This window comes from Panthera uncia, chromosome B4 (genome assembly GCF_023721935.1).
Source record: "Panthera uncia isolate 11264 chromosome B4, Puncia_PCG_1.0, whole genome shotgun sequence".
In the NCBI taxonomy this organism is placed as follows: domain Eukaryota; kingdom Metazoa; phylum Chordata; class Mammalia; order Carnivora; family Felidae; genus Panthera; species Panthera uncia.
This window is the reverse complement of record NC_064809.1, coordinates 41,500,612-41,513,084: the sequence shown is the minus strand read 5'-3', so window position 1 is coordinate 41,513,084 and position 12,473 is coordinate 41,500,612. Positions and strand designations below refer to the sequence as shown.

At 43.4% G+C, this 12,473-nt stretch overlaps 1 protein-coding gene across 8 annotated transcripts in view; it reads right to left on the bottom strand.

The window, feature by feature from the left end:
• Positions 1-12,473, bottom strand: part of SLC2A3 (solute carrier family 2 member 3) — an 87,691-nt gene that overhangs the window by 9,328 nt on the left and 65,890 nt on the right. For 7 of the 8 annotated variants that reach the window (XM_049627056.1, XM_049627053.1, XM_049627052.1 and 4 more), the window contains 5 exons: positions 4,615-4,707; positions 3,934-4,094; positions 1,794-2,034; positions 1,376-1,538; positions 490-677 (listed from right to left, as the gene is read on the bottom strand). In XM_049627056.1, coding sequence (XP_049483013.1) covers positions 490-677; positions 1,376-1,538; positions 1,794-2,034; positions 3,934-4,094; positions 4,615-4,707 — 846 coding nt within the window. Of the gene's footprint in view, positions 1-489; positions 678-1,375; positions 1,539-1,793; positions 2,035-3,933; positions 4,095-4,614; positions 4,708-6,274; positions 6,490-12,473 lie in introns of those variants that run through there. The other variant, XM_049627060.1, reaches the window with a different exon arrangement.

Genomic DNA, 12,473 nt, shown 5'->3' with positions numbered 1-12,473 from the left:
CAACCGGCAATAAAAAATGAGTGGGTCAGAAAGAGGATTAATGAAAAGTAGATAAATTTGTAATGTCTTATATACTGAAAAAAATTGGGAAGAGGACAAATGTGAACCACAAGTTCCAAGACTAAAGGTGATGAATTTTTTGTTTTAATTTATCTTATTTTTCCACATGGAAAACATGTGCTGCAGACAGAATCTTAAAGCAATAAAACAGGGGCACCTGGCTGGCTCAGTCAGGGGAGCGTTTGGACTCTTGATCTCAGAGTTGTGAGTTCGAGCCCCACGTCGGGTGTAGAGATTACTTAAATCAATGAACTCTAGTAATAAGGAAATAAAAACCAACACTAAGTCAGAGCCTGGATAATCAACATTTTGGAGTGGCCGCCATGTGGCGAGCATCGTGGGGTGACCACGCGGGGCCACCTGGCACCGCGGTCAGGGGAGTTAAGTGCAACGTGGGCCTGCCCCCTCAGACGTGGAGCAGATACTCACCGCGTTGATTCCAGAGAGCTGCTGGGAGAGCTGGAGCATGATGGAAATGATAATGGGCTGCTGGTAGCTGGGCGATCTGAAGAGCTCCAGCACCGTGGGTTGCTTTTCTTGTGCCATCCTAGCACTCTCATCTTTCATCTCCTGGATGTCCTGAGTCACATCCGGGGTGCCCCACAATCGCTGGAGGACTGGTAAAACAAGCAAACCAAGGATAAGGTTAAGGTGCTGACCCAAGGTCATTTTCCCCGTAACAGCTGGGAAGAGGCCACTCGAGACGAGCCTGGGCTAGCATCTGTGCCTTAATCGGCTTCTCTCTTAATTTTTTTTAAAGTGTTTATTTATTTTTGAGGGGGCGGTGGGGCAGAGAGAGGGGGGACAGAGGCTCTGCACTGACAGGCTGACAGCAGCGAGTCGATGTGGGGCTTGAACTCACAAACCACGAGATCATGACATGAAGTCGGACACTCAGCCCTCCCCCTTTTTAATTCTCACATAATTCTTTAGGGGTCGAATTGAGGGGTGCCTGGGTGGCTCAGCCAGCTGAGCGTCTGACTTAGGCTCAGGCCATACATGAACTCACAGCTCATGAGTTTGAGCCCGGCGTCGGGTTCTGTGCTGACAGCCTGCTTCGGATTCTGTGTCTCCCTCTCCCTCTGCCCCTCCCCTGATTGTGCGTGCGCTCTCTCTTAAAAATAAACATTAAAAAGAATTTAAAAAACAAAAAAAGAAAGAGAGAAGAAAGAAAGTTTCTGACATGAGAGCCATCAGGAAACCCTTCACTCGGGTTCTGAGGGGCAAGGGAAAGGAGAGGACAGACCCAACACCCTCATCTTGAAACAAACCACAGCCCTAAAATTCCTACAGTGAGGGTGTGAGGGATACTCACTGTCCTTGGCGTTCTCCTCTTCCTTTCTGTTAATGAGCAAGAATCGAGGACTCTCCGGGCAGAAGGGAAGGGCTGCGCTTTGTAGGATCGCGGGAATGATGGTGAAGCCCAACAGCAGGGGCCAAAGCTCTTCTGTCCCCAGGATGACTTTCAGGCCAAAGATCTGGAAGCCAGGGAAAGAGGCTACCATAAATCTCATCCTTTCCAAGCCACGGTGGATTAAAAACGAAATTCGGAAAACCCTCCGTGCTTTTACCACAGGAAAAGAAAAACTCTGTTTCTTCCCCTTTCTCCCGAAGCTGTCTGTGAGTTGTAGTAATGATACCTGAAACTTACGTAGTTGAATACATGCCAGAGGTTCAGGACTACTTTATGTTAACTAATTTAGGGAGCCATGAAACTGACGTTCAGGAAGTACCTGAGCCACGAGAATCCCGACGACGATGCCCAGCTGGTTGAGAGTGCCAAAGGCCCCCCGCAGGGCGGTAGGCGAGATCTCGCCAATGTACATGGGCACAAAACCTGTGCAGAGGCCGCAGAAGAGGCCGATAATCAATCGGCCCAGGATCAGCATTTCAACCGACTTGGCTATTTTGCAGAACCCCATAAGGCAGCCACCAGCGACAGCCAACAGGTTGACGATGAGCATCGAATTGCGCCTGAAAGGTTAAATGAAAACACAAGAGAAATTAGCAAAATAGGCCCAGTCTCTCTCCTTCTTTCCTTGTCTTTTCACCCTTCTCCAGCCTTATTATGTACCTTCTCTTTTTGGTCTAACTTTTCCTTTTTCTGTTATCAGAACATTTCTAGCTGGGATAACCAGGATCGGCGCCTCTGTGTGCATAAAATCACCTAGAGAACTTGTTTAAGATTCTCCTAAGCCCCAGCTGTAGCCAGAATCGCAGTAACCACAAAGGCCAGTAGTTCCCAAAGTTGGCCACAGACTAACAGCATCAGCTAGAGATCTGCAACAAATTAAAATTGTCCCATCCACCCAATTTATTGCATCATTAGGGTGGAGCCCAGCAATCTGATCCCCAAAGCAGTCCAGGTGATTTCATTCAAAGAGAAGGTTTGAGAACCACCGCCCTGGGCAATTCTGCTACAGCTGGTCCAACACATTCTAGAGAAATTTTTGGACCAGTACTGATCTCTGTATGCTTCTTACGGAGTCTTGTTATAACGTAACTGCTTAGATGTCACCAACAAGTAACAAAGATAGAGTTCAGACACACGTTTTTCTATTTGTAAAAAGCAGACCGCCTTGCAGCTCGCCTTCTCTAAGGCTAACCTGTGGGGAGGTCGTCGACAATTAGTATTGAGAGCCAGAATAAAATAATAAATGGCCGCATTTGTGTGTTAGATGTGGGAGGCAAAGCCACTGGAACAGCTAAAGGATGACAAGGTAAGAGGTTAACACTGAAAAATTACTGCAGATGTTGGGAAGAACCAAATCTAGATTCTCCCCTTGGAAGGCCCACTGGAATTACCCAGGGGAGCTTTGAAATCCTGGGGAGATCTTAAAGGTACATCCCAAACCATCCCTCATTCTCTCTTTTGCCTTTCTCTGCATTCCTTTCCCTGGGTCCCCACCTCTCTCTAGGAGAGAGGTTCTTTCTCTCAAGAAAAGAACAACTGGAAGAAAGTCACGTGAATTGGGAGGTCCACATTAAAATTTCAGTGACTTTAGTTGACACAAGGTGCCCTCAACAATGCAAGCCAAACAATGATCAAATGAAACAGATTGCTTTAATTTTTTAAAAAGTTGAATTCCATTTGTGTTTCCAGGACATTTCATTAGCAGACAAAATGGTTCCTTCACCAGAATACTGGAAGTATTCTGCTAAGACATTCTAATCAAGTTAGCACAGAATGAGGAGATTCAATTTTCTTTTGGGGGAGGGGGGAATGTCAGTTCAGTTATTTGGCCATTGTCCACACGTGCCACAGACCAAGGATTAGAAAACGTTTCCTCCCGATCCGGCTTTGTAAAATAATGCAAACATCTGCACGAGACCACAAAGTTTTTAAGAAAAGCAAACAACTTCTGACCTTGTGAATATAAACAGGTTTCTGGGAAATTCCACAGTGTACTTTATTAGGGAATCCTGAATTAGCTTATGCTGGACTGCCAAAGCCTAATCTCTTGACGGGCAACACGGCTTCAAGCAAGGGCAGTCCTATTCAGTGCCTGTTGGACTAAGCTTGCCTTGATCAGATTGGGGAACGCTCTCATTCAAATACATCCTCACCTCCTCCCCCTCCTTTTTTTTTTTTTTAAGTTTTTATTTACTTATTAGAGAGAGAGAGAGAGAGAGAGAACGAGAGGGGGAAGGGCAGAGAGAGAAGGACAGAGGGTCCTCCCAAAGCAGGCACTGTGCTGACAGCAGCAGGAAGCCCGGACGTGGGGCTCAAACTCAGGAACCATGAGATCTTAACCTGAGATGGATGCTTAATGGGCCACCCAGGCGCCCCACAGCCTCTCCATCCTGATTCTCAATACCTGTTCTCAATGCAACCAGCATAGCCTCCTTCTTTGCCCAGTTTCTAGTCAATACCTGCCAAAGCGGTTGACAAAGAGTCCAACGGAGAAGGAGCCAATCATACCACCGACGGAGAAGATGGCCACAGCCAAAGACCAGAGGGAAGTGAGTAACACCTCATCGCGAGGGTTGTTGTGTGTGTTATTCAAAGTGTTGTTGAGAAAGTCCTTTATGATCTGCAAATTAAAATGGTTGGTGGGCAGACAGACTGTTACACTTGAATGAGAGAAGGGACAAATATGGGCGATCTTCTCCTCCCTAAGAAAACAGCATTACGATTACTTTATAGGTAGAGAATCCAGTGAGTGAACAGATGGGATTGGAAGAGACCCAGAACATACTGGAGTTAATGGCAGCTCCGAAAAGAACAAGTTTGATTTGTCCTGAAAATCCCAGTAGGTAGTAGCACCGTTATTCAGTGACTACCCCAGTCCTCCCAAGAACCCCCCACCTCCCCATTTTCCTACCATCACGACAGGGTGAGAGGAGAACGGGTCCAGTCACGGGTTTAAGGAGCAACTGAGTTTTCTGCTTTAATGATTCAGCTATAGACTTCCCCACCGTTATTCTGCCTCTTCAGCCTTAGCCGAGCTAGGCACCAAGTTTGACTGAAATTCTTCACTCTTGAAACCCTACTTCAAGGAATAATTTCCCTATTCCAAATTCTAACCCTTAACTCTAGTTTCCGGCACTCACCATCTCGGGAGCATTGATGACTCCTGTGTTGTAGCCAAACTGGAAAGAGCCTATCGTAGCGATGGAGATGGCAAAGATCAGCGGCGCCGTGACCTGGGGTGGGGAGGGAGAGAAGGGAAAAAAAAACAGTCCTTAAAACTCTCGATTGAGTACTAGGAGCACTTGGCTATGAGCAGTATGCAAAGAACAAAACCTTAATGAAATTTAGGTAATGAATGGGGAACACAAAACAACAGGTTGTACTGAAGAACTTATCCAGAGATGTGCAGACCATTACGTAAACCTGGGAGAAGTGGCAAGATACTATGGGAAGAAAGTTAAGGGGACCTGGGTTAATTGGTTTTAGAGTATTAAAAAAAAACTGCCCCAGATAAAAGCAAGCATAGACCTGGGGCTTCCTGGAAGTGGATTATTTTGGAAACAGTGTCTCTCCTGTACCCCAGCTCCCACTGAAGCCCAGAGTTGTGGTGGTGGTGTCCTCATCACTGGGCTGTTCTTATCTCTCGAGATAATGTAATCTACAGCATCTACCCACAGGTATCCAGGTCCGATTTGAAATTTTTCCTGTTTACTTGATAACGTACTGCTGCCCCCACCCAGCAGGGGGCGTGCACTAGCTCCCTTCCATCCTAAACACTGGGGAGACAAGGTGGGGAGGAGGGAGTCGTCTTTCACCTTGCTGGAGTAATTCAAGTGTTATCTGAAATTTCCAGCTCGAGGGAAGCCTAATTGTTAAGCCTGAAGACATCTTCTGCAGCGCTCTCCCAGTCCTTCCTTTCCTTGAACCCCCTCCCTGTCCGATTAGACCAAGTGGCTGGCTAGGAGTTTCCGTTCTCCAAGCTGACCTTGTACCCTAGGCAACTAGGCCTAAGTACCCGAGTGCCCCCGCCCGCCCCGTACACAGCTCTTTCTGCTTAATCCTTTTCCCATCAGTAAGCACCTCTTCTTTTTTGCCTCACCTCATCATTTACTATCCTGAGGGCCTTTTCCTCCCCGCCCCACCCCCCATCTTCATCCCTTCTCTTATTTTCATTTATTTTCAAATAAGTTTACCTTGGTGATGATGCTTTTCTCCTTGCAAATATTGCATACACAACACACGATGACCTATTAATGTATGGTGCACTCACAATCGCAATCACAATAAGGGCCACGGGAATTCTATCTCCTTAGTATCCAGGAACTCCTATAGGTTACAGAGCAGATGGCTGAACACTGACCCAGGCCCCCAAACCAATCCCAGGTCTTTTCAAGGTCTAATGCTTCCAGAGGAATCTTTGCGCTCGCTCAGAGACCCACGCTTGTCATCAACACAGCCAGGCAGCCTTAACACTCAACCATCTCACCCTCGCATCCTCAGTGCATGTGATTATGTAACAAAACAAAAACACACACAAAAAACCCCCTGAGAAACACACACAACTTCTCCCGGTGTCTCTCCCTACGACGGAAAGGTGAGCGGGACGGGGATGAATCCTTGATAGGCTCTAACATCCAGAGTAGTGGCCAAATTGTGGCACTGCAGGCTGGAGAAGCAAAAAGGCCTGAAGATGGCTAGATGACTTAGAATAAAACCCAGCACAGTCATCACCACTGAGTTCGGCCTTTCTGAGTGTGCCCCGCAGGCGCAAAAATAATTGATAATCATATCATCTCTTACCTTATGTGTCCCCATGGCCCTAATTTAATTCTTTTCCAGTCTTCAATAAAGATCTAGGAGTGGGATCCCAGAGCCACCTCTTGGAGTCAGCAAAACCTCCAAAATGTCCTTCTGGGCAGCAAGTTTTTCTCCAGGTCCCCAGGACCGCTCCACATGTCCCCCTCACTCTCACCGTTAGAGCTCGCCGGCTTACTTATTTATAATCTCTGCAAAGGGTGGAGCCTGCAAGGGAGACAAGCCCCCCCCCCCGCCCCCCCAGCCCCACCCCACACCCGCCTCTAGTGATCCCGTGACCTCTCGGAATTTTGTGACCTCAAATTCTACCCCCTCCCTAGACGACAACTCCCTCCCTCCCCTTGTTTCAAAACCACATCCTTCACCCTCCCCACTCCGTTTTTTAAGCTCGTCCTCCTTCCCTCTTCTAATAGCCGCTATATAGCCTCTTAGTTTCACAGACAAAATGCTACCAGAAAAGGCTGGAGGGAGGGCAAATACACTTTAATTTTTGCTCTCGCATCTGCTGGGAATTAAATTAATCTATAAAGAGAGAATAAACGCTATTTATATAAGGCAAAGTTGACTGAGTGCTACTATCTGAGAGTTAAGGTTGCTTGAAGGAGTGTAAGCAGAGAGATTCATAATGCTATGAATTTATCATCTGCTTTTTGATTACAGGCTAGGTCTACAATCTTGAAGGGGAAGGAAGGGCAGTTTGAGAGAAGAAACGCAAACAAGGGAAGAATTGGACCAGGTTTTGGCTCTCCTTGTCCTCGGATTAGTACAATCTCTCCCAGGAGGAAGAAAACCTGAGTATCTGGGAGCCAGACCAACTTCCCTGGGGTGCAGGAAGGAAAAAATCAACTGCCTATGGGATAGGATCCAAACTCCTTAATATGGCATTCACCATACCACCCATTCTGAATCCTACCCATTCTACAATGTTTTGCCTCTACAGATGGAACAATTACCAAATTCAGTTAAACACGTATTTGCTGCACACGCACTACACGTCAGATGCTCTCTAAGAAGTTGGGGACTCATCAGTATGTAGGGCAAAAAACTTCCTGGCTTTTAAGGAATTTATAGCATTTCCCTTCTTCCACTTACCATGTTTGTTGTTTTTTTTTTAATTTTATTTATTTATTTATTTATTTTATTTTTTAATATATGAAATTTACTGTCAAATTGGTTTCCATACATTTTTTTTTAATTTTATTTATTTATTTATTTATTTTATTTTTTAATATATGAAATTTACTTCCATGTTTGTTAAAAAGGGACAAGCCCAACTGATTCTTACACACTGGAGAGAATGACCAATAGCCTATTAATTACGGACTGTGAATTTCTTGAAAGAAAAGACTGAGATAAGTATCCGATTTCTAAGCCATAGGAGACAATTGACCAAGATGAGTAGGAAAAACAGATAAGAAAAATGTGAACAGAGGAAGATGGAAGGATAATAAGAGGAGAGAGAGAGAAGAGGCTCCAGGGTGAGAGTAAACAAAGAAGACAATTTAGTTCTGATTAAAGAGTTGGGTGAGAGATAGTATCGAGGCTTTGCTGGTGGTGTGTGTGTTGGGGGGTGGATAACACTGGTCAAATTCCTAATGCCCATTAATTTGTAGCCTAGCAACCCCTTCACTGTGGGGGAAGAGGGTGCCGCAGTGATAGAGCAGTAAATGGACATAATGTTTCTAGTTGGTAAACCAGGGAAAGTGCATCTCTCTTTGGGGTTTTGGTTGAGGGCCTAGAATTCAAACTGATGCTACTGGACCTGAAACAAACCAGATTATGATGTCTCTCTCTTTTTTACAGCGAGGTTATTTTCTAAATCCGACTGTTAGCTGAGAGAACCGAGTATGAGTGAAACGTGACATCCAAGAAAACCTTCCCTGAGGTCACACCTCCCTTCCCCCGACTCACTCCGGGTCCTTCCAGGAAACACTGAGCCTAGAGGCCCCTTTAGTTACCACAGCAACTGAATCGAGCAGCCAAAGGACAAAGAATATCCTGTATGGCAGCGAGGTCCAATGGAAATAGAGTCCAAGCACTTATGTAATATAAAATTTGCCAGTAGCCACATTAAAAATTTTTAGAGAAACGAGAGGGATTAATTTAAAAATAATTATTTTATTTGACCCACTATAGCCAAAATAATATCATTTCAGTATGACGTCCATCTAACAATTATTACTAAGGTAGTTTACTTTTTTTTCCCCTAAGAAGTCTTTGAAATTCAGTGTATATTTCACATTTAGCATACATCTCCATTTTAGGCTCTAAATGTTCTATAGTTAAAGTAATATGGTGTCTATCAAAACAACAAAGTTGTGTTTGATCGGAAAATATTTTAAATGAATAAAAATGAACAATTCAGCTCTTCAGGTGCATGAGCTACACGTAAATACTCAACAGCTACATGAGGCTCATGGCTGGACCTTGCAACTTAGAGTTAAGAGGACCATGATGCCCTGTTTTCCTCTGGTCTTTTCTGCGTTCTTTCTTCCTTCCTTCCTTCCTTCCTTTCTTTTCTTTCTTTCTTTCTTTCTTTCTTTCTTTCTTTCGTTCTTTCTTTCTTAAATTTATTCATTTAAATTCAAGTTAGTTAACATACAGTGTAGTATTGGTTTCAGGAGTAGAACCCAGTAATTCATCACTTATGTACAACACCCAGTGCTCATCCAAACAAGTGCCCTCCTCAATGTCCATCACCCATTTTCCCTACCCCCCAACCCCCCCCCCCATGAGCCCTCAGTTTGTTCTCTGCATTTAAGAGTCTCTTATGGTTTTGCCTCCCTCTGCGTTTTTATGTTATTATTATTATTATTATTATTATTGGTTTTGAAAAATTACGTTGCTGCTTCTTCTTTTTTTTAAATTTATTTATTTTTAAATTTACATCCAAGTTAGTTAGCATATAGTGCAACAACGATTTCAGGATAGATTCCTCAATGCCCCTTACCCATTTACCCCATCCCCCCTCCCACAACCCCTCCAGCAACCCTCTGTTTGTTCTCCATATTTAAGACTCTCTTATGTTTTATCCCCCTCCTTGTTTTTATATTATTTTTGCTTTCCTTCCCTTATGTGCATCTTAACGTCCTCATATGAGTGAAGTCATATGATATTTGTCTTTCTCTGACTAATTTTGCTTAGCGTAATACCCTCTAGTTCCATCCACGTAGTTGCAAACAGCAAGATTTCATTCTTTTTGATGGCTGAGTAATAACTCCATTGTATATATATACCACATCTTTTTTTTTATGTTTTCATTTATTTTTGAGACAGAGAGAGACAGAGCATGAGCAGGGGAGGGGCAGAGAGAGAGAGAGTGAGACACAGAATCCAAAGCAGGCTCCAGGCTCTGAGCTGTCAGCACAGAGCCTGACACGGGGCTAGAACTCAACGGACTGTGAGATCATGACCTGAGCCGAAGTCAGATGCTCAACCGACTGAGCCACCCAGGCGCCCCTAATACCCTCTAGTTCTATCCATGTAGTTGCGAATGGCAAGATTTCATTCTTTTTGATTGCCGAGTAATACTCCATTGTATATATATACCACATCTATCCATTCATCCATCGATGGACACTTGGGCTCTTTCCATACTTTGGCTATTGTTGATAGTGCTGCTATAAACACGGGGGTGCCCGTGCCCCTTCGAAACAGCACACCTTAGATAAATACCTAGTAGTGTAATTGCGGGGTCGTAGGGTAGTTCTATTTTTACCTTTTTGAAGAACCTCTATACTGGTCTCCAGAATGGCTGCAGCAGTTTGCATTCCCATTTATCTTATTTCTTATCTTTGCTTTTATTTATTATTTGTCTCACAGTGTCACTCTTGGCTCTAAATCACTTTATCTTTTCTTTCTCCTTCTCCTTAGGCTTAGCATGATTATTCTTCGATGTTTTGCAAGGGCAAATGGCACAAATAAAAGTAAAAGGTAGGTCCGTATTACCCCCTTCATTTACTCAGAGCAGGCTCCGGCATAATTTCAGAACACAGTTTTTGCCCCAGTAATTATTTGCCCAATGGTTAATGAAATAAATGTAATCGTGAAGGCGCAGGATTTATGTGTCCCAAATAAACGTGTGTAAAACAGCTATGGAGAAAGATAAGACTGCAGGTTAAATTTTGGAAATAATTTTGTAGAATATTTCCTTCTTGGGGAAAAAGGAGGGCGAAAGGGAGAGAGATGTGAAACATATTTTGTCTGGCTAACTCAGTCTGAGAAAATTACCTTAAAAAAAGTTAAGCCACAGGAACAGAGAGCATTCTACTTCTGGCAATATATGTACTTTTTTTTTTTTAAAGGTTACAACTGGAATTCAACTGAATCTCAAGAATGTAAAAGTGTGCTGACATATTGAGACACATGCTTCTTGGGGACGAGGGACCTAATAAACTCCTGACCCGAAACCAGTCAGTGCTGGGCTTGTCCCCCAGAGTAACAGACATCCATTAGGTAATCCACACCCTGGGCAATAGATAACAGTTGCTCAATACATCTCTGCGTTGGTATGTTTTGGGGAGATTGGTTGGTTGATTGGGGTCTTCGATGCACTTTGAGAGTAGGTCCCACTAGATTCCCAACTCTAGTTAGGAGTTACAAGCTCTGGTGATTAATTTGGTGATTAAGCTAGGGAAGGCCACCAAGGTAAATAAAACATGTATCCTGTATCATTCGATTGCTGTGGGACGTTCTTCCACCTTTACTGAAAACAAAAGAGGAAATGTGGTGGATACATGTGAAAATGGAATAGACTGGGGAGAAATGTTACTAAATTCCCACCTCATAGTTTAATGCAGGTCTGCTAAGAAGAAAGTAATGAACGAAATAATGGCCTGAAGTCTCCTAAATCCAAATACAGCTATCTGCAGACCACAAATCTCAATCTTAGCTTCTTGCTAGTCTGTGGGAGGCTGTTTGCTACTGCGATAACTCAGTGGGAAAACAAACCAAAAAATCCTGAAATCGAGAAATACGGGTTTGAAACACGTAGAGTTAAAGACAGAGAAAAAAACTGCTTCTTTCACAGGCCAGTGTAAATGGCATTTCAAGGCTCACCAAATAGCTAAAGGCTAAAGATTGCCAGAGTTAATTCTACTCTTTGCTTTGTATTTGTAATTTTCCTCATAAAGAACAACTTTTGTTGCAACATGTTATTTTCTAATTTTCCTCTACCACGTTAAGTGCAGTCAGAATTCATTTGGAATCCAAAAGCACCCAAGAAAACACAGGGTAAAGAAAGAAAAAATTTGAGAAATGTTGATTTTCTTGTCTAAACTGGGTTGCAACCATTCATCACTCTAGCTGATCCTGAAGCACCTAATCCCAGCTCTCAGACCCTTACCACTCTCCCCTCCTCAGATTTCCTTTAAAAATCACTCCATCCTACACCAGTGCTGAGATGAATTACACTAAATCGAAATCTTAAGCAGATCATTCTCCTACTCAAATATCTTCAATGCTTATTGAATAAAGTCTAGATCACTGCTGTCCAAGAGAAACATGTGAGCCACATATGAAATTTAAAAATTTCCAGTAGTCACGTTTACAAAAAGTGAAAAGAAATGAGTTAATTTCAATACTATATTTTATTTAACCTAATATATACATATGCCAAATACTACCATTGCAACCTGTAATTAATATAAAAGTTATTAATGAGGTACTTTCTCTCTCTTTTTTTGGTATTAGATCTTTGTTTATTTTTTATCTTTTAATGTTTATTTATTTTTGAGAGAGACAGAGCGTGAGCTGGGGAGGGCAGAGACAGAGGGAGACACAGAATCGGAAGCAGGTTCCAGGCCCTGAGCTGTCAGCACAGAGCCAGACGCGGGGCTTGAACCCATGAGCCTTCGAGCTGTGAGATCATGACCTGAGCCAAAGTCAGCCGCCTAACTGACTGAGCCACCCAGGCGCCCCTGGTACTAGATCTTTAAAATGCAATCTGTATTTTGCATTTACAGCATATCTTAATTGGGACACTAAATTTTCAACGACTGAGGTGAAATGATGAAGTTGCGTTTAACAAAAACATTTTGTAGTACTTCTAATATTTTTACACTGCTCCTCTTTTTAAAAATTGCTTCTTTCTTTCTTCCTTTCTTTCTTCCTTCCTTCCTTCCTTCCTTCCTTCCTTCCTTCCTTCCCTTTCTTTCTTAATGTAATCTCCGCCCAACATAGGACT